Genomic DNA, 22,139 nt, shown 5'->3' on the forward strand with positions numbered 1-22,139 from the left:
CTTGGCATTGCTTTATTTATATCAATAATGGTCTGTAACACATAGGCGGTTGATAGATTGTTAATAAATATTCCATCCTGGCTTGTCCACTATGACCTGGCAGGACTAGGCTCCCTCTCTGTGTCAGTGCCATCACTATTTCCTAAGCAGAGGTTATCAACCCCTTTGGAGCCTTAGATTCCACATGTATGACATGGGGACAAAATAACATTCCAATTCTCGGAAGTGATGCGAGCATCGAAGTTAGTGGCTCTCTGCAGGGGACGATTTTGCCCCTGGGGGGAAATCTGGTAATTATCTAGAGATCTTTCTGGTTGTCATAACTGGCAGGTGTGTGTGTGTGTGTGTGTGTGTGTGTGTGTGTGTGTTACTAGCATCTGGAGGGTAGAGACCAGAGGTACTGCTAAATAGCCTGCGATGCACCGATCCAGTCCAAAACACTGATAGTGCTGACGGTGAGAAACTCTGGTTGTGACCGTTTGGATTTTTCCTAGAATCCAGATTCCTCTACTTTTCGTGTAGGCTTAACTTTCCTGAGTCCATGTGTAAAATGGGTTAGTAACACCTACGATGCAAATAGGAGGGGGTGAGGTAGAAGGTATAGTGCGTGTAACTCATTACCTGGCACAGAGTAGGTGATATTTAGAAAGTATTTTTGGAAATTATGACAGTACCCTACAGGCGTTCGTGGTTGGTAGGCGAAGTGGCCTCAGTAAGTGTCCGTGATTGTGGCTGCCCTGAGGCACGAAGCCCAGTGTTGCCCGGCCTCCTCAGATACACACGTCTCCCAGCTCTGCTTTCTCACCTGCTATTTCCTTATTTCACTCTCCTGCCTGTCCTGAGGCCGTGTTCACACCGTTCATTATGACCAGACCCCACTGCAGCTGAGGATCCCTCTCTTTCTCCCCTTCCCATCCTGCTTCCCATGCGGATGGTCTGTTCCCCCTGCACTGCAGGAGAAGGTAGCGTGATCTGCTTTGACCTCAAGGTTCCTGCAAGGTCCAGGCCCCTGACCTGCCTTCTGGCCCAAGAACTCCCCCCGCTGATCCGGGCGTCCGGTGTCTGAGCACCTTCCATACACACGTCTGGCTAGATCTGCCCTCTCGGAGCGGGTGACAGACCCGATGGAACGGGCAGTCTTCCTCCTCTTTCTCTTTCCACCTTTCCCAGCACAGGGGACCTACGTTTTCAGCGGATAATGACCACCTTAAGTTAAGGGTCCCGTGAGGAGTGAAGACTTACTGTCCTCTGAGCTCCAGGTGAGACATCTTTGCCCCTACAGCCCTCATCTTCGAGGGGTAGAGGGTGTGAACGTTATAGCTACTACCTCCTGTGGCTGATTTAAGAGGGTAAAAGTAATTCCGGGTTATGCATGCACTGGGGGATCCAGAGGGATTTGAGGAAGATGTGCCTGAGGCTAGGAGAGGTTTTGTTCTTTGTTCAGACAAAGGAGAAGGCTGCAAAGTCCTCTCTGCGAGTGGGGTCAGGCAGACCCGTCTGCCATCATGGATTTGCACTCAGACACATTTGGGATCAAATCCCGCCTCTACTGAGCACCAGCTGTGTGGGTTTGGGCAAGCCCCCCCCCCCACCCCCGGCGTCTCTGTGACTCCATTTTCTCATCTGAAAAGGGGGGACATTCTCGCTGGTGGCTGCTGTGGGGTGACATGCCACACCGACCTAGGAATGCTGAGCCAAGTCTAAACTCTAGTAAACAGTAAATGCTACCAATACCAGCATCAGTAATAGTAACGCCGCATTCCCTGTGGTCAGAAGAGGAAAACACATCCTGGCTACACATTTCCCGTTGAGGGCCCTTGGGGGACCTGCTCTTACTGCTAAGTAAGTCGCCAAAGCCACAGTGTGAACGAGGAGGAAACAGCACATTCCCTTTGGCTTCTGTGCAATCAGCAGGTCACAGGAGGGGCCGACCGCTCCAAAGCTCCTCGCACAAGGGTGCTTCTGCGGACCTTTTCCTGGAAAACCCGTCCGCAAAACTCAGGGCTTTCATCAGTATACGGAGCTGGTGCTCAATAAATGTCTAAGGGATTGAGTTCTGAAAACCCCTGATATGGCTTCAAGAACAGGCTAGGAAAAAATACAAATTAGCTTCTCAAGGGCTTTGGGTTTTCTCATTTAGCAATTGCTTCAGGGTCAGGATTTAGCAAATCAATAAGTTCATTTGTCTCTGAATTATTAAAAGAAATGAATGCAGATTACCTTTCATTTACCTAAACTTCCCCAAAGATGCGCAGAGAGAAACAAGAAAATCCTCAGACTTTTGAAAAAGGCAGGACAGGGCTAATCTATTAGCTGTTAAAATGCAACCCACACCAGTGGGGTGTTTGAAGTCATCTGCTGCTCTAAAGAAACAGCACTTCAAAAGTTTTCAATTCCTGGGTAATAGAGGAGAGGCCCCCTTTTACCATTATGTCCTTTGTTTATTTTCTTTCTCCCTGAGAGCTTCCTTTTCACTTCCCTAAAATGTTTAGCATTGCTTTCTGAAGCTGGGGGCTGAGAAAACACTTTGTTAAAAGAAAATTCAGATGTGTTTGTCTTCGGATGGTCTCTGATTGGGCCTAAACCCATCCTGGGGAGATGGTGTATTCCCCATGCAGCTCCCTGTCCTAGGATTCCCAATGTAGCTCCCCATCCTGGTCCCCGGACTTTTGAAGGCCCGGGGTGGGGGGGAGCGGAGTGGGAAACTCCTGGCCCAGAGTTTAGCAACGGCCTCGTGAGGACCCCTTTCGAACCAAAGCCAGAACTGGGGCCAAGTTCTCCTGGCCGGAATCACGGAATTCGTCACGCCTTCTCAGGGCCGCAGCTTCTTGCAAAGATGATGCCAATTTTGCAAAAGTGGCGCCAGGCAGATCCTTACGACGGCGCGTTTCAAAATATCCACACCTCCAGGGCGGCAAGGGCGTGTGGCAGTGTGGCTGGGCAATGAGATGGCCGCTGAGCGGCTCTGCTGAACAGCAAATCCAGCAGACGATGATAAACTTGCCCTTCGTCTGGACACTACACGTTTTATACATCTAAGGAGGGATAGCAGTTTTTCTGTCACACAACGTTTACAATTTGTAACGGCTGACCGTGGTGGTGGGTTAGAGCGCGCTCGTCCTGGCTTGCGAGAGCCGATCGTGTGCATTTCTGCCGGACTCCCCATTTGGGGACATAACGCTGGTGGCTTGAAATCAGCTACGGGGCGTGGGGGCGGGGCGGAGCGAGAGTATTGACACCTGGGAGGCTGGCAAAAATGCTACAAAGCAGGACTTGTGATTTTCGTAAAGAGCCAGTCATGAAGGCTATACTGGCCTGTCACTGACTGTATAACATTCACTCTGTGAACCAGCACGGTTTGTTTAAGCAAAGCCCCTGCCCTCTGATGCCTAATCTGCTTCCAGATGTTTACCGTTATAGCAGGTGCATTTTGCTGCATGCAGAGGTTTGCCATGTAGCTCTGAGCGGTTCCTTAGGAAACACTCCTAGGAGTGGCATGGCTAGATGAGTAGCTCGGAGCATCTCTGAGACTTCCTGCAGGGGGCCAAACTGCCCTCCAGAGCAGCTGTTCTAACTGTATTCCCGGGAGCAGAAGCAGCCAGGGGTCCCCTGCGGGCACGGTGGGACGTGGGTCCTCGGTGGGGGGAGCCCTTAGCACATACCTGCGGGCACTTGGCAGCACTGTAGCAGTCCCCGGCTGTGGCAAAAGGGACAGGGTGTCCTTCGCTGGTCCGGGCAAACTGCAAGTCAGTGGCTGCGGGGTTTTGCAGAAAGGGAGAGAAGAGAGAAGTCCGAAAAGGTACAGAAGGGAGGACAGTCACAGGGAGGCGGGAGGGAAGAAGGATAGTGAGAGAAAGAGTAAGAGGGAGAGAGGAGAGAAAAAAAATACCCGAAGTGTCATTAGTGAGCAAACAGATCCAGATGTGCAACAGATCCAGATGTGCACTGCTTTCCCCCTTGGATCTGTGGTTCAAGAGCCTCGCTCCCTGGGTTTTATCTGCACGGTCTCTCCATGGGAGCGAAGCCAAAAGGGGGGTTTAAGATGACTTTGGAAGCCAAAAGGGGGGTTTAAGATGACTTTGGAATCGATTCTCACATAAATAAATACGTGAATCACGTCCATTAAAGGTAAGCGTCACTGGATGGCTGTGAGTCTCCTGCGTACAGCCTCCCAGCTGTAAGGATGGGAAGAAATCGGCTACAAAAGTATCTCCAGCTACTTAGGAGTTACTTCCTGGGGCTTTAGCTGCCCTCCCATGGCCAATGCACTATGCCTGCCAAAATGTGGCGCAGTTAGAACCCTCATCTTGAAAGTATTAATGGCAGTTTCTCAAGTTTGGGGCTACCTTGGAGTTTCAAAAAAAAAATCCAATGAAAACAATGCTTGTGTTTTTAACCTCTTCATAGCTCCGGAGAGCAGCTCTACACAGAGCAGGAGGAGTCGAAGCAAGGATCTCGCAAAAGCCATCGCTGGTGGAAGGAGAGGCCACTTTTACCTCTCCGCCTTGCCTTTCGGGAACAGCAAGAGCCCTTCATCTTTCTACAGTTAACCGAGCTCCAGTGGGAAGGAAGTCTGAGCTCCCTGTCCCGCAAAGAGAGGGGCCCTTGTGGCCACAGCACACCGAAGCCCCGAGTCTCAGCTGGAGTGTTTTTCTAAGTGGAAAAACTGCAGACTCTCTGCCTTGAGCCCCCATCAGGCTCGCGGAAGGCGATAAAAAGTAGCTTGGTACAAATCAAGTTTCATCCACCTCGAGGGGAAAGCGATGCAATATTACGGGAGCAACGGTAATGAGCAAAAATTAATTATTCATTATCTCTGTTTTTCCTCTATTCGAGGGAACACGTTTGGATCGTTCAGCTATCTACAACCACGCCTGTGATTAACGTCCCTACGAAAAGGCAGTGTTGGCTGCAGGATGAAATCAGCTCGCGTGGAGGCTGGTTACAAGAGGCAAGCCCGTGGTCCGCTTTTCTTCTGTAAATTGACAACTGGATAAAATTAGCTGTGTCCCCCTGCATGTGTGTGCACTGTGCGGGGGGGAGGCGGTTGGGGGAATGGAAGATTCCATGAGAATCTCTTTAAGGCATGCAGCTGCTCTGTCTTCTCCCTTCAAAGCTTCTGCTACTACCCTTCCTTTCCCCACGCCGATACCCTGTGCCTGGCTAACTGCTACTTGACCTTAAGATGTGAGGTTCAGTGTCATATTTTGGGGGATGCCGTCCTGACTCCCCCCACTGCAGTGGTCCCCTTTTAGTGGCCTTCACCTACTCCACGCGTTCGTTTCTCACAAATCTGACGGGAGCTCCACCCTGGGCAAGGCACCTTCCAGGGACTCGCTGTACAGCAGTAAAACGGAAAGGAGCCAACCCCGCCCTCATGCAGCTTGGACCCCAGCTGTCGTCGCTGGATGGCAAGGCAACCCATCTCGTTCCCCCGCAGCATCTCAGAGCCTTGCCCCCGGCCAGTGTGCGGAGTGCAGTGCGCTGGCTGAATGGGGAGAGGAATGAGCACGTCCCCTTCTCCGTGACATTCTACCGGACTTACTTATTATCTGCATCGTGGTCAGGTCTATTCTGATTTTCTGGAAGCTGGAAAACCCAGCTGCCGTGTAGTCCTTCCGACACTGGCAGTCATCCTGTCGGCTCCCGTTGTAGGGACATTCGGTTGGGTTGTGCAGCCTACGTCACAGAGAGAATGTTCTGGTGAGGATGGCAGCTACTTCCGGGGCATCTCCAGCTGTCTGTGCCCTTCCGAGCCCGAACGCTCCTACCTGTGCCCGTATACCTCGGAGAAGTTTTCTGAGTCACCGTGGACCAGGGTTATGAACTCTTTGGGGTGGTCAGACTGCATCCCTGCACAGAATATCTGAAAGAGAGGCCAGAGATAACCTAGGAAGAGCAGCTCAGAGGTGAGACCATGGGACCCAGGGCGACTCACTCTCCAATCACTCTAGAAATAATGACTGATATCCATCGTTCACCTTCAGGAGCTTTCCCGTGATGAGCAGAAAGTATTCACCGTCTTCAGTGGCACCTTTCAGTCTCTTTACCTCCTTGCAGTTCTGGGGTAACTCACCTAGAAACCACGAAACGTACAAATGGAGTGTGATGCTCCCGGATCCCCCCGCTGTCTGCCTGGGGAATGGATGATACCGTTCACACTAACACTTTGCAGCTTGAAAAGGCGGGGGGTGGGGATAGTTTCCTTAGAATAAATTCTTTCCCTTTTTGGGGGTAAATGTTTTTTTTTTTTCCTTTGAGTTTTATGGAGAGGTAACTGACCTATAGCAGTGTATAGCTTTAAGGCATAGAGCATAGTGGCTTGACTCCTACAGATTGTGAATAGTTACACTAAGTTTAGTTAACATCCATCATTTCCAACAGATAGATGTATAAAAATGTTTTTTTTTTCTTTTTGATGAGAACTTTTAGGATCTACTCTCTTCGCGACTTCCAAACGTAGCATACGGCAGTGTTGACTGTGGTTTTCACGCTGTGCATTTCATCCCCAGCACTATATATTTATCTTATAAATTCTCTATTTCCAATGAGGGTGGGCAAACGAACAAGGAAACCCTGGTCTTCGTGCTCCGGAGAAAGGGCTTCAGCTGGCCCACTTACAGTTATAGATATTGTGACAAGTTTTCCTTTCTTCTGGCTTCAGGTCGGCAGGGCATAAGTGGCTGGGCTGGTCCTCGTTGGTTAAACACTGCACAGATCTGTGTGTCACTCCCACACCACAGGACACTGAGCACTGGAAGGCAGACCAGAGTCAGTGATGCAGCCCCGGAACCCGGGAGGCTTGGGGTCTAGGGACGCGGGGCTCACAGCTCCACGTCCGAGGTGTCATTTCAGACCCTAGGCTGCTGAAAACAAGTGCTGACGTAGGTGCAACACTTACAGTGGAGCAGTCTCTGTGCTAAGCATTATACATCCATGTTCATATATGCGTGTATCTTACCTGTGTATTTATATTTACATGCATAACATATATACTTATATATATGACATATATATACGATATGTAATTTTCTCATTTAAGCCTTACAAAAATTTTCTGAGCTAGTACTCCCATTATTCTATTTTTACAGAGAGGAGATTGGGGCCCAAATGTCAAGAAACTTGTTCAAGGTCATGGTAGAGCCAGGATTCAAACCCTAACCCCTTTCAACGGATCCTGTACTTTGTCTCATCGCTTGGCCACACTGAGAACCTAGTAGGCAGGAGCCAGGGGGTGGTGGCAATACTCCAAGGACAGTCGCAATTTTAAATGTTCGTGCTTATTGTATGCCTAATGCAGTGAAATACTCCCGTTGAAGAGGGACTAGAGTCTGCTGACTTCCTAACCGCGGAAGCAACAATGAACTCTTCTGTAACTCTTACTAGGTGACAGAGTTCCGGGAGCTGGTGTGGAAAAAACATCGTGGTAAAAAAAGCATAACGTGAAGTGTGCTATTATGATCTATGAGCTGTTTACATATTAACTTGTCCCTTCTTCACCACCACCCATTTTGCAGATGAGGAAACAGAGACACAGAAGCGTTGCACCTCTCATTCAACTGGCAAGTAGGAGGGCCAGGATTCACAGGGCGGGTGTCTGGCTTCGGAGCCCGTGCTCTAAGCTCTGGGTTTGGCCACCCTGCCGAACGAGAAGAGAACCTTCTCTTCCCATCAGCCCACCTCGAGGTGCTAACGCCAGTGTCTTCCCAGCATCCCTCCCGGAAGGAGGATCCCTTGGGACGGCCGAGGCAGGACATGTCTAAGATGAAGTCTGGGATCCCAAAGCTTTCCCATTTGATCACCCAACAGTCTACTTACGCTGCCCCAGTTGCCGACTCTCCAGCTGGCCGACACAGGGCACTCCCTCAGGTAGCACGGATGGACGCTGGGGGGCTGAGTGCCCGGGCAGTTGACGGCCGTTTGGTAGCTGTACTCATAATTCTCCTTCCCGGTGTAAATCTCGCTACAGGAGACGAGCCTTTGTCTGTAGCCCTTTCCACAGGTCACTGAGCACTGGGAAAACAGGGGGTGGGAGGAGAGGCTGGAGCAGCGCCTGGGGGCAGCCCACAATAGGCCCCTGACCCCCACATCCAACGTTGACCCCGGACGACGCTGCAGAGAGCTCTCACTTTATTAGCTTGTTTGTGCATTGCAAGCGGCAGGCCCCGAGCGCACCGCGGACAGACAACCCTAAAAGTCGCCTTCGGGGATCTAGTGTGGCCCCCGCTGCGGGATGAGGCGCCCTGAGCCCTTGCTTTGGATTTCAAGGGGAGGAGGGGAGGAGGGGAGGAGGCTCCAGCTGTCCCTGGTTCCATTTAGACGCTCCCCATAGCCCCACTGCACATGCTTCTCCAAACTGGAGATGTGGCCATGGGGGATGGGAGGAGGGCGTGTCACAGCTCACCTGAGTTACAGGTGAAACCCAAGCACTTAGCCAAAAGGGGACTTGGGCACAGTTTTCCTTTCCTGCTCCGTTCGTTTTCCTTTCCCGTCTGCCCCGCACTCAATCTCCTTCTCTCTTTGCTCTCCCTGCCCATACATCTGGACCGATAATGTCACCCTTCTGCTCTCCTATCTCTTTGCCTATCTAACCAGATCAGGCAGTCACTTTACCTTTTGACCATCATTACACGGCATTTACAAATATGCAAACAACACGCCAAAGGAGAGAGAGAGGACGTCTTACTAGTGTCCAAGATCCTTCCTGTGATGAGACACCTAATTGGTTATTGACGCCATGTTGAAGTAGGTTCAACCTCCCACGCTAAGCACTTGATACAATATATTTAGAAAATAAAAGTGCATTGTAGTGAATTTAGTTTTGATGGTGTTTTTTAGACAATGTGGTCAGATAAGCGGCCATCCCCTGGGAAGGTGTCACATAAAATTAAGCGAGAGGATCAGGATTCTCTAGACCAAAGGTTGCCGGAGGCGTCCTGGATGAACCCCCGACCCAGTCCGCAGCAAGTGGTGTGGTCTGCTTTCTCCAGGGGGCGCATCCATGAGGTCTCACTAGCTATTAAAAGCCACAGTGTCATTCTTTCCTAACATCTCCTGAGCTGGTGCTTTTAGCCACGTGGCTTTCGTCTCCTATAACTACCTGTTCCAGGGAGAAGATACCTCTTGAAGAGGTCCTGGAGGCAGGAGGGTGACAGGCCCAGCCAGAGGCACACGGAGCATCCCTCGTCCTTCCTTTTCAGATGGCTCGAGACCTGGAAATGTTGTGCATGTTTCTTCCTTCTTCGGCTGCCACTGTTCAAATGCTTGAAGAGCCAGCAGAGGCCAGGCCCGGGGAGGGTGAGGCTGGTCTGGGGTGTTTCGTGTGTGGGCAGATCGCCAGCCAATGCTGGGTCTGTCTAGGCTGGGAGGGAGGAGGGGGACTGGCGGGGAGGAAGGAGGCAGGGAAGCTCTTACTCTTGACTCTCCATGCCCTGGGGGGGGTCATGTGCTTGCTTCATTATGAGCATATATTACTTTTCTAATGTGAAAATAACAGCAAAGCAGGATGAAATGGTACGAATGTGCGCTCCTTGCATTAATGATGCACTTCAGGCCTAAGCCGAGAAATACATGATGAGCCAGGGGTGATGGGGTGCTCTTTTCCCATCTGGCCCAGGCCTGCTCAAATTCAAGGAGAGCTCAGAGAAAAGCACTCAACTCTCCAGGGGACAGAGGTCCTAGAGAGAAGGCATGGCTTGCTGTGGCTCTTGAACTTTTCCAGAAGCTTTTCTAGAGGGATTTCTGGTCCAGTGGGCCTTGCATCCATGTGAGGTCCTATCTCCAACCCTTCTCCACTTTGCTATAAGTTTCCAGAGTTTTTAATCCACGATACACTTGAGAATTTGCAGAAATACTGAAGACTTTTTTTTTTTTTTTTTTGGAGAAGATTTGGATCTTCTCCAAGTCTCATCTGTTGGGGGTTAAGATTAAGGTTAAAATAAAGCTATAGGAGTCACATGACTCAGTCTTAGATCGCAATGCTTCTAGCATAATAATAACAACACACAAAAGACTGGCTAAGATGAAAAGTGAAGAGGCCAATGTTTGCAGTGTGATAAGTGTAGAAACTCCAGAGAGATGAACGACCAAGAAGTAAGCCAGAAACTAATAAGAGGAGGCCTCCAGGAGGCAGAGAGGAGAGCTCAGAGAGCTCAGAGGCCTGAGGAGCAAGAGAGGCTTTTCCCTGCCTGGTGGGGAACCAGGCAGTTACGGACCTGAGAACCAGAAGTTATGGACCACACCTGACGAGGACCAGGGAGAAGTGAGTTGAAGAGAAGAGAGGAGCCCTCTCCAGACGCCTTCCCCCAGACCCTCCTTGGAATCTGGATGGGTTGGAACCTATGCCTCAAACCCAAAGTCAAGGACTATTTTGAGCAAGCATCTGGACTCCCAGGTTCCTGGCTAGCCAATGGTAAATGTACTTCCTAATGATTTGGACCACATCTCCCTTCCACTCTTTAAGAGTCGGAGAACATGCAGAGTCGGGGTAAAGGAGGGTTTCTCAACTTCAGCACCATGGCTATCTGGGCCAGATAGCTCTCTGTTGTGTGTGTGTGTGGGGGGGGGGGCAGGGGTGGCTGGGTGGGGGAGGGCTGTCCCACATACTCTAGGAGATTTAGCAGCATCCCTGACCTCTACCCACTAGATGCCGGTAGCATCCCACTTCCTCCACTTGTGACAACCAAAAATGTCTCCAGACATTGCCAGATGTCCCCTGGGTGAGGAAGGGGAGGCAAAAGTCAATGGAGCAAAGAGAAGAAGGACGGGGAGACATAGTTAGAAAGGACTCTAGGCCAGCTACAGTGAAGGAAGCATTCACTACCCAACACACATATCATCTGCATGCAAATATTCCTCCTATTGAAAATGTGAGACCATTGCCCTGTGAAACTTTGCTATGAGCCCAGGTAATTCCGAAACCTCTAACTCCTTTTGGGCAAATGACAACTGTTTGGATGTTAGAGGTCTTTCAGTCTTTGAAAATATTATGAGGCAGAGAAGGAAGTAAACCATAAGAGACTCTTAAATACAGAGAACAAACTGAGGGGCTGCTGGAGGGGAGGTGGGTGGGGGATGGGCTAGATGGGGGACGTGCATTAGGGAGGCCACTTGTTGGGATGAGCCCTGGGGGCCATATGTAAGGGATGAATCACAAATTCTACTCCTGAAATCAAGACTACACTGTACATCAACTAATTTGAATTTAAATAAATAAATTTAAGAAGTGTTATGAGGTTTGAAAACAATGTGATCGTGTTTGGTCTATTAATAATAAAAAGTTTCTAGATTAGGCATTGTGGGCAAAAGAAGAGAAGAAAAAAATTGATCCCTTGAATACTTTGGAAAATCATTTGGTTCCTCTGGATCAGAGGTTGTCAAAGAGGCAGCCCGTATCTGGCCCACGGAAGCATTTGCTTCACCCCACATAACGTTTTCAAATAAAAAATTGGAGTCCACGTTTTAAAGTTAGGAGACCCCACATAAAAGTTCAGATTTTTGTCCTCCTTGAAAACTCAGGTCTGGTAGCACCGGACCCACATTTCTGCATGGCCTCTGCTGGAGAGGGAGGGAGCCTGCTCCCATCACACGGGACGTGCTCGTTTGTCACAGTCTCTGCCATTCCCTGTTGTCTCCCCGACGCGAAGAGCATATTCTTATGTTAACTCTCTTCAGACACCAACAGGCATCACATGAACTAGCAGGCCCTGTGATAATTCCTCCTTTATCATACCAACAGGACATCAAGGGGAGTCACAGGACTGAGGGGAACCGAGAGGTCATCTCAGGCATCCTCCTACCTTGCACATGGGGGGAAGTGGTCTAGCCCCAGCAGGTGGAACTGGCAGGTGGGTCCCAGTCTCCCCCGTTCCTACCCAGAGGTCACTCTGTTGCCTTCAGGCCGTCGCTGTCCTGAAGGTGGTTACAGAATCCCTGGGACGTACCTCTGACCATTCTCCTGTGATCCAAACATACTCGCAGGGCTGCAAACTACAGCTCTCCCGGTCTGCAGGCCGCTTGCTCATGTCGCAGCGTAGGCCGTGAACCTCAGTGCCTTTGTCCACATCCAAACACACCACCTTGCGGTACCTGGAGCCCTCGCCACACGTCTTGGTGCACTGTTCGTGACAGACAGAACAGGTGTTGATAAGGAAAGCTAATAAATGGCTTATTATATGCTGTTTTTGTGGTGACTTATTTTCCTGTCTTGTCTACCCTTTAGGAATGTGAGGCCTCTGAGGGGAGGCATGATCAGAGGACTCATTGTCTTATCCCACTTATTCCCAACACTGTTCCTGGCACAGCGATAAGTGTTTGATAAGTGGCTATTGGAGGGAAGGAATGGAAGCATGAATGAACGAATGTCAGGTTTGGAAAGGACCTTACGGCTTGATGGCTTTACTCACACAAACATGGACTCTCTTTAAAACTTACAGCTAAATGATTATCGAACGGTGTCTAAATACCTGGAGAGTCAGGGAAGTTGTTACGTGTCCAGGTGGCCCATTTTATCTTACGACTACACACACCAATTTGCAGACCACAGCCTCGTGTCCTAGTTGTCGACTCCAGGGGAGCATGAAGGACAAATTTCATTTCTCCCAAATCGTCCCCCTTCCGGGACTTGAGAGGCTTTGCTTTACTGTGACACCTTCCCCACCACCCCCCCCTCCCACCCCCAACTGACTGCGTTTTCTCCTCCAGGATGAAGGGCTCTCATCCCTCATTCACTTGGGAAATATTCACCAAGTTCCTAGCATCAGCGCCTGTGATGGGTCCTGGGTCAACAAGAACGGACACGCGCCACACAGCCCTCAGAGAGGAGCTTATATTTTAGCAGCAAAGACAGACGTTGAGGACAGAGACAGCTAAGACTTAAAGATTACTGCAATCTCCATTTTTCAGATGGAGAAACTGGGACGTAGCCGAAATGCCTTGTCCCAGATCAAACAACTCTTTGTGAGTTAGATGGGACACATCTTTTTATTCCCATCCACCAAGTGAGGAAAACAGAGTAAGCAGTACGTGCTGTTCCAGGACCCTCTCTATGCTGTCCGCAAGCTCCCTATCTTTTTCGCTTTAACCAACAGCACACCCACCTTTGAAGTTTAACCTGGTTATCTGTGTGCTAAAGGTTTCCCAAAGCCCGTCCTATCTAAAGCATCTATTGTGTCCCAGCATTTCAAGACTGTAAACCACCTTGGAGATCCACGGTGAGCTAATCTGGGGACTCGTGTTTCCTTCACACCAGGGATTACGCGTCCTTTAGCCCCTGGGCCTTAGCTAACTCATTAACAACAACCGAGAGTTGTGGGTAGCATGGTATCTTTTAAACTTTCTCTTCTCAAAAGTCTATTTAGGGGGCGCCGGGGTGGCTCTGTCGGTTAAGCACCCAACTTCAGCTCAGGTCATTGCCTCGTGGTTCGTGGGTTCAAGCCCCGCGTCGGGCTCTGTGCTGACAGCTCCGAGCCTGGAGCTGCTTCCGAGTATGTGTCTCCCTCTCTCTCTGCCCCTCCCCCACTTGCTCTCTTGCACTCTCTCTCTCTCTCTCTCTCTCTTTCAAAAATAAATAAACATAAAAAAATTTTTTTTAAGTCTATTTAGGGAGACCCATGGACCCCCACCTATCTTTTTCTCCTCTCACACCTCTTTCCCTTTGATTACCTGCCTTGTCCCACACGCATTTCAGTTTGGACTCCAATCTGACTCTGAAAAGTCTTGGCAGATATGTCTTGTGCCTTGCTTTTTTTGCCAGTAAAATACACCTAACCTAACCTAACATTGATCACTTCAATCATTTTAAAGTGTGCAATTCAGTGGCATTTAATCATCTGCAACGTCGTAAGATCGTCATCCCTATGTGCTTCCAGAACATTTTCATCACCTGAAAAGGAAACGCTGTACCCATGAAACAGTCAGTCACTCCTTGCTTCCCCAACCGCCCGCCCCCCCCCCCCCCACCCCCGGCCCGTGCAACCACCAAGCTGCTCTCTGTCTATACGGGTTTGCCTGTTCTGGCTGTTTCATATGAATGGCATCATACAATACGCAGCCTTTTGTGACTGGCTTCTTCACTCAGCCCGCTGCTTTCAAGGTCAACCCATGTTGTAGCATGTATCTGTACTTTCTTCCTTTCTGTGGCTGAATAACCATCTGTTGGGTGGCTATACCACATTGTGGTCATTCAAATGACAACGGACATTGGGTTGTTTCCACCTCGTGGCCATTATGAATGGTGCTATGAACACTCACGTCCAAGTTTGAACATGTGATTTCAATTCTTCGGGGTGTACCCCAGGAGTAGAAATGCTGGGTCATCTGGGATACCCCGCGCCTTTTGTGAGCCACTTTGTTCTTTTAGGAAGTAAAAGGGATATGCGATGTGTCCTGCTAGCCCCTTATCATTTGCAAACTTAACTCATAGCTTCTGCTGCTTGGAAGCGAACCTCCACGTCTAGAATGTGGAGTCATTTGAATTTTTCTGGGGCACAAATATGAATTGAAAGTTCTCTGAGGTGATGAGGGCAGATGAGCAAATCACTTCAAAGGGTCTGGGAGGCTGGTTGAGCCCCGTTCCCTAGGTCAACCCTAGCTTGGGGTTTTCTGTTCCTCTGGAGTGTCCTGGGTACTAGTGTGAAGTAATAACACTTTTGTTTATTCACACACACACACACACACACACACACACACAAAATCCCAAATGAGTTACAGAGCCACTGAATGTTCAAAAGCAAAACAAAGCCATGGTTAATCTGTGATGTGTATACAAATGCAGAAGAAACACTTAACTGGCTGGAGAAAAAGTAATTCCTTAGAAAATCAGGACTTAGGCGACTCAGATCCTGATTACTGAGCGGCCCAAACTGGACTAAACCTTCCAGTGTCTTCTTCATTAATCCCTCGGGCTCTAATCTGTGTCAATAAGTAACAGTTTCAATAGAAATGCAAGGACTTCTAGACACATATTTGCTTTTTAAGGGCTTCTGCCTTGGTGTCCAGGAAAGGTTAACTACCATGAAAACTCTTTTGCCGACGGTGAAGGGAGTTAGTTGGGAGACCTTATGAACATTGCTTTTAGAAAAATTAAGCTAGGTAAATAAGTGACTCGTCCAGGGCGTTGGAATTAGTCAACAGCAGCTCTGAAAGTCACCTGGCAAGGCTTTTCTCTTGGGGTCCTAACTAGAGCACGGGGGCTGGGGGCACAGAAAGCAAACCCACCCAAGCTCCTGAATTTTATCAGCTTTTGGGAATATCACTGCCCACCAAACCCAGAATTAAGGACTCTTTCTATGTTCTATGTTCTATGTTCTAAAAACAGCCAGAAAGTTCAACTAGCCTCATTTTCACTTCCAAAAGGTTTTCTCGACTCTCGTTACAGCTCTGAGAAATAACTACAATTCATCAAGCCATGGGTCACAGGGCTGCGCTAAACTGGGTAGCTTGCTCATCGCCCTGCAGGCTACATATGCCTTTAAATGTGCTGAGATTAACAGGAGGAAAATAGCTGTCGACATTTGAGAGTGAGGAAGAGCTACCGTAAACTTTTAAGGTACTATTTTGTTTAACCAGGTAGGTTGGCCATAGGGTAATGGTCTAAAGAGGGTCCTTTAACACAGGGAGTAGAAACTGCCTTTCCTTAAATATGGTAATGAAGTTGCTTTACACTTCTTCATGAGATGCCCTAACCATGGGTAGGAAAAAAAAAATCATTTCATATTTACATGCTCTACCTTTTAAGGCTGTCGATTTTGTTCACGGACAAAGTCGTTTCCAATGCAAGACTACCATTGTCAGACAGCGTGTGGACAGACGAGTGACACAACAAGTGGGGACCTTGATGGCACAGTGTTTTGCGTATACTCTGCAGAGTTTTATGTGATAAGGCACAGTAATTACGAATCAATTTCTAACGATGCTTTAAATTAAAAAAGAAAAAAAAGCAGTCTTCAAATTACTAATGGGTTCTTTCTCAAAGCTCATTTTAAAGTCAGGTGTGTGGAGTTGGGACATTCTTGCCCCCAAACAGTATATTTATAAGGGAAAAAGGCAGAAATAGGACTATGGAGATATTTGATAACTTCCAAGTTATTCACTCATTCAACCAATATTTGCAGGGGGACCGAGTTCTGTGCTGGGCCCTGGGATACAGCCCTGACATCTTCCTACTCATGTTCCCTCTCTGTTATGACACCCAGGTGGCTGCTACTCCCAGCTTGCTGTCCATATGCCAGGACAGCCGGCTACCTGGTGACCATTGGCATTCAACACTTAGGGATGCCTCGTATGGCCAGAGGAGCAGGTGCGGGTTTCATAACAGAGCAGGATGGCGAAAAGAAGCCACCAAAGGTGTTCCACAACTGTGACAGCAAGAGAGGAGTAAGGGCGAGGGTCTAGAATTCCCATGGTGCCGAAAGGGTGCCCAAGCAGTGGATGAAGAGATGGGTTAGCCAGGCAAGGAGGAGAAGGGGACATTCTCAGGACAGGGCTCAGCGTGCATGGAGGCTGGAGGCGAATGTCTGTGGGGAAGCCGGGCTGCGGACCGACCACCGCAGTTTGGGGCTGAGACTCGGTTCGAATGGAGATGGGAATTTCCGAAGGCGGGCAGTGGCCAGGTCATGAAGGCACTTGTTAGCCTCCTACACTGCTTGGGGGAGAACCCAAACGTTGGCCCTGGCCTACGAATCCTAATTGGGGTGCTCCCGCAGGTCCAGTCTTGTTTCAGCCTTCTGGTCCTTCACTTGCTCTGCTCCCGCCATGCTGCACTTTTGTCTGGGCTGGACCCTGTCCTCTTCCTTCCACCTGGAATCATCTTCCCCTGCCCTTCACCTCCGACCACCCTAAAGCAGGTAGGACTGGCCTGTCATTCTTTGTCTGTATCTCAGTGCCTTGCTTCTTTCCGTCACAGCACGGTTCACACTCGGCAACTTCACAGAACATGTTTGTTTGCTCGCTTTCCGTCTCTCCCACCGGTCAGTCAATCCCCCACAGCGATGTCGCTGTCCCTACTGCGTCCCCGATGCCCAGACCCCAGCGTTTGGTAGGTGCCGGGTAAAGATTTCTTCAGCAAAGTAACGAGGGAAGGAATCATATAGAGTTAATATCTGGCCCTTGTCCACATACCCTATTGCAAACTTCGTAAAATCTTTGCAACAGGTTGACCAGAGGCCTGCCGTTTTCTAACTTTTCTGGGCTAAGGGGGTAAACTTGGGAATCATTCTGCAGTTGATCTCAATAAAAGCCCGTGGAATCCTAATATGTATGAGAGCACACGGTCCAAGTCTCTGCACTGGGCCAAAGAGCCACGGGGTGGGAAGCTCTGCGAAGGCCAGACATGTCAGAGCATAGCATGTCCGTGGCAGTGTGGCAAGAAAATAAACTATCTGTTCTTACAGGAAAAACACAGTCTGCTTGACTGTTTTAAATGACATTTTAGAATGTCATGATTCTGAGGACTTAGGAAGGTATTGATATATAAATGTCTTCCCTCCCGCCTCTCTCCCTCCTCCTCCCTCCCTTCTCCTTGCCTTCCTTCCTCCCTCCTTCCTTTCTTTCCTTCCTTCCAACTTTTTTTGGTCCCGCTGTCCGCGTTTATTCAACAAGTGTGTTCAGTGCTGTGGGTACTATGCTCAATGCTGAGGAAAACTCTGGCGAACAAACTCTCTGACCTCAAACGGGTGATACTGTAGACAAGGAAATCAGGCAACCACAATTCAGAGTGCTAACTTCTAGAGCAGAGTATTTTCGGGGTGCCAGGAGAGCTGAGAGGAGGGTAGTCTCACGCAGTTATTGGTGGGGAGGTGTGATCAGTGAGGGCTTCTGAGAAGTAGCCTGAAGAGTGGGCAGAGGTGACCGAGGTGAGCGAAGGAGCAGGGCAGCCTCCTTGTGACGCAGAGGCACTAGGGATGAAGAGAATACTCTGGGTAGAGGTGAACAAAAGAATACTTGCAAGTCCTGGAAAATTTGTTCCTTAATGCTAAGAGATGCATAACCCACACCCAATTCAAACTCGATTGAGACCTCTGCAGCTATAAGGAAATTCATATGTCAGATTATAATACTAGTAAGTAAAATCATTAGGATGCTATTAAGTAACATCATCGTGATAATTTTCAAAACAATGAAAAAGTCACCCCCCCCCCACCCCCCACAGCCTCATGGGCATTATAATTCTAAAGTGAGTAAAACTGAGCTTGGAAAGGTCCAATACCTGGCCCCAAGTTGGCAGGTGATATTAAAAACCTGGAGTCGTGTCTGGATACAGCATTTGTCTCTTCTCTAATTGTCTCGCCTTATATCTATTATTATTATTATTTTTTTAACCTTTATTTATTTTTGAGACAGGGAGAGATGGCATGAACGGGGGAGGGTCAGAGAGAGAGGGAGACACAGAATCCGAAACAGGCTCCAGGCTCTGAGCTGTCAGCACAGAGCCCGACGCGGGGCCCGAACTCACAGACGGCGAGATCATGACCCGAGCTGAAGTCGGATGCTTAACCGACTGAGCCACCCAGGCGCCCCATCGCCTTATATCTAAAAGTCCAGGCTCTACTCTTATGGTATCCTGAAGGCACACGGGTGCTTCTTCCCTGCTGTGTAGGTACCAGGCCTCCCAACAAAGGAGGCCCAGTGAGACGCTCCATCACCATCAAGACTGACCCCACTGGCTTAGGGGCGGACTGCCAACCCAGTGGACCAAGCATTCCATGTTCTGAAGGAGGTGGGGGGGGGGTGCTCACCCAATAAAGGGAATTGGACTTTATGCCAACTCTGGCTTCCGTGAGAGGCTAGACAAGCCATTAAGAAGGAAATAAAATAATTTGCCTCAGATGAATGCTGGCACGGGAGGGAGGAGAATATAAAGATTCAGAGCGCGTGTTCCAGAAGTCAGGCTTCCAAGCTTCAAATCCCAGCCTTATTACTTACTGAATGCATGAACTTGGATGAATTAATCTATCTGAGCCTCAAGTTTCCTCATCTTTAAGTGAGGATAAAAACTTAATTACTTCGTTAGAGAGTTATGGAAAGGTTAAGTGAGGTCTTCCATAAAAAACACTCAATATAGAGCTTGGTCCCTAGCTTAATAAACAAAAAGATGTATTATTTTTATCATCAGTATCGACCACTGAACTGTGTAAGTCTGTGGGATGTCCCTCGTATTGTAACCTATGGGAATGGTACCCCCAGAGTTGTGCAGTGTGCAACCTGTATGACTGAGAAAAGCGTACCCGATGATCCTACTGTTGCGGTTATGCAGAACCTGTGCTCCTCAAGGTGGACACCTGGATTATTTGTCAAAATGAGGGGGCTGCCGTTCCCTACGTGCCTAGCATGACACACATCTTGCCCCCAAACAAGTGGGCTTTGACAATCCACAAGGGGGAGGCAAGAGGGAAAAATGCACACTCAGCAGGCAAACAAGAGCTCTGAGGTGGGTGCCAAGGACGGCTCTGAGGTGGGTGCCAAGGGTCTCGGCTGTGAGGCTGGACCTTGGCATCCTCACTGACATCAGGTTGAGGTGTCACTCGTGGATGGGAACCAAGTCAAAGCAGGTCTGAGGGAAGATGGTGGAAGAGGGAGTAGGTGGGAAGGGAAGTAGGCATGAGAGAGGGGTGAGGGCATGAGAGAGGGGAGTCTGAAGGGTGCTGTGCTGTCCGATCTGCTGTTTAACAAGGATAACTTTGATCATGAAACTAGGGACAATGAATGATTACAGCAGAACTTTCCTAGGCACACACAAGGACTGCGGGCACGCAATCAGAAAGGGAGATCTGGCCTATTAAGGTGGTTGCCCAGTTGCTATGAACACTCACTCTTAGTGTTGTGGCTGTGAGGACATTCTAAGAGGGCCACCAGCATGCTGTGCGTAGGAGGAACAAAGGCTTTGGACGGGTCTTCTCTCTCCTCCAGCTGCCCCAAGCCTCGCTCTGCCAATTCAGTGTCACGTGAGGGCACCCCCCTAGGCCTCTATCCTCTCTTACCACCCAGGTCCACCTTTCTCAAACTTTCCGCTTTGGGTTCAGACGGGTGAGAAAGCACGGTTGCAGGTGGGTAACTGTAAGCATCTGCTTTTCCCACTGCTTAAAGATTCTGTTCTCTTTGTGAGAATGGTTAATCTCTAACTTTTAAATACGGCCACAGGTCAGGCTAGCTCCTTAGGTGTTCTGTTCTTACGTGGAGCTTGACAGCAATATTTAAAGCAGGATGTTAAAAGATCCGTCTTCAGAGCGCAGGCAAAGATGTACATTTCTAAGCATATTTTATACAATCAGAGGCAGGACTTCCTCAGTGCATATTTGGCGAGGTTTCTATTCTTTGGAATTCAGAAGGAATTGTAAATGGAGCTTGCATTTCCCTGATTGGCTGGAGCATTTCTGAAAGTTGGCTAAAGCGTGAGCAGTCAGCTTAGATTCATTTCAGCACACTCTCTTACTTTCTGTTCCTTGGAACAGTTACACAGGGTCGAGTCTGGCGCGAGATGAAGAGGGAGAAGGAGAAAGCAGGCAGGGGTGGGTCTGAAACAAGACCAAAAGAGAATCAAGAGGTAACACTGAGGGGGCGAGAGGTCAGGAAGCCCTTTCTTCCTTCCATATCTGATAGTGTCAACCCCCAAACCACTCTATTATCTCTCATTTTCTCACAACTCTGTGTAGTTGTTATTATCCCCATTCTACAGGTGGCAAACCCAAGAATCAGAGAAATCAAGCATCCTTGTTCGAAGTCACATGGCTGAACAGTAGTAGTGTTGAGATATGAACTGGACTGCAGAATTCCGTAGTCTCTGGGGATCCCAATAACCTGTGTGGCTCCAGTGCAATTAACTTGAAATTTAACTGCCTTAGCCATTCCTCCCCACCATCCTCTGGTGAAAGAAAAAAAATACGGAAGGAAAACAAGCAAAAAAACCTGAGTAGACAGAGAGAATGAGAGTCCTAAAGAAAAGGCATGATGGCAGACAATGGAAGCAGTCCATCAGGAGGGTGAGGGAGAGGGAAGGACCGGGAGGAAGGCTGATCTCCACATGGGTTAAACATGCAGCTGTAAGAAAACAGTCCCATTCAAGACCGCATCAAAAAGAAAAAAAAAAAAAAACAAAAAACACCACTCAGGGAGAAATTAAACCATGGAGGTGTAAGACCTGTACATTGAAAGCTATAAGACACTGATAAAAGAAATCAAAAATGACACCAATAAATGAAAAGATCTTCTGTGCTCACCAGCTCTAAGTATTAGTACTCTGAAAATGTCCGCACTATGCAAAGCAATCTAGAGATTTTAAGGCAATCCTTATCCAAATTCCAAAAGGTGGAAGAAACAATCCTAAACTGTGTATGGACCCACAAAAGACCCTGAAAAACTAAAGCCATCTTGAGAAAGGAGAACACAGCTCAAGCATCACCCTCTTTGATTTCAAACTATATTACAAAATTACAATAATTAAAGCAACATGGTGCTGGCATTAAAAGAAACACACAGATCAATGAAACAGAATAGAGGGCCCAGAAGTAAAGTCACACATATACGGTCAATTAATTTACGACAAAGGAGCCAAGAGTATGCAATGGAGAAAAGACCGTCTCTTCAACAAATGGTGTTGGGGAAACTGGACAGACACGTGCAAAACAATGAAACTGAACTCCTATCTTACAGCAGACCCAAAAGTTAGGGCAAAATGGATTAAAGACTTGACCCTGAAAGCCCTAAACACATAAAATTCCTGGAAGAAGACATAGGGGGTAAGATCCCTGACACTGGTCTTGGCCATACTTGTTTTGAACATGACACCAAAAGCAAAGATGTCAAAAGCAAAAATAAACAGGTGGGAATGCATCAAACTAAAAATGGGCAAAGGACCCGAACAGACATTTCTCAAAAGAAAACATGCAGATGGCCAACAGATACATGAAAAGGTGCTCAACATCGCTAATCATTGGGGAAATGCATATCAAAACCGCAAGGAGGTATCGCCTCACAATGGCTATTAGCAAAAAGACAAAACATAGCAGGTGTTGGTGAGGATCTGGAGGAGAGGGAACCCCTGGGCATTGTTGGTGGGAAAGCAGATCAGTGCAGACTCTATGGAAAACAGTATGGAGGTTCCTCAAAAAAGTAAAAGGAGAACCACCCTATGATCCTGCAATTCC

General features: G+C 48.6%; 1 protein-coding gene and 1 long non-coding RNA gene across 2 annotated transcripts in view; both read right to left on the minus strand.

The window, feature by feature from the left end:
• ADAMTS9 (ADAM metallopeptidase with thrombospondin type 1 motif 9) overlaps nucleotides 1–22,139 on the minus strand; it is a 162,072-nt gene that overhangs the window by 12,685 nt on the left and 127,248 nt on the right. The window contains exons 31-37 of the mRNA XM_030307173.1: nucleotides 11,943–12,116; nucleotides 7,819–8,013; nucleotides 6,622–6,754; nucleotides 5,982–6,076; nucleotides 5,772–5,866; nucleotides 5,546–5,679; nucleotides 3,663–3,754 (exon numbers count right to left, since the gene is read on the minus strand). Of these exons, the coding sequence (XP_030163033.1) occupies nucleotides 3,663–3,754; nucleotides 5,546–5,679; nucleotides 5,772–5,866; nucleotides 5,982–6,076; nucleotides 6,622–6,754; nucleotides 7,819–8,013; nucleotides 11,943–12,116 (918 nt within the window). The remainder of the gene's footprint in view (nucleotides 1–3,662; nucleotides 3,755–5,545; nucleotides 5,680–5,771; nucleotides 5,867–5,981; nucleotides 6,077–6,621; nucleotides 6,755–7,818; nucleotides 8,014–11,942; nucleotides 12,117–22,139) is intronic.
• Nucleotides 12,144–21,600, minus strand: LOC115508451. Its single transcript, XR_003967013.1, has 3 exons — nucleotides 21,470–21,600; nucleotides 19,332–19,337; nucleotides 12,144–12,154 (listed from the first exon to the last, which is right to left on the minus strand). It is a non-coding gene; the product is annotated as an uncharacterized LOC115508451 (long non-coding RNA).

The sequence above is a fragment of the Lynx canadensis genome, chromosome A2 (genome assembly GCF_007474595.2).
Source record: "Lynx canadensis isolate LIC74 chromosome A2, mLynCan4.pri.v2, whole genome shotgun sequence".
In the NCBI taxonomy this organism is placed as follows: domain Eukaryota; kingdom Metazoa; phylum Chordata; class Mammalia; order Carnivora; family Felidae; genus Lynx; species Lynx canadensis.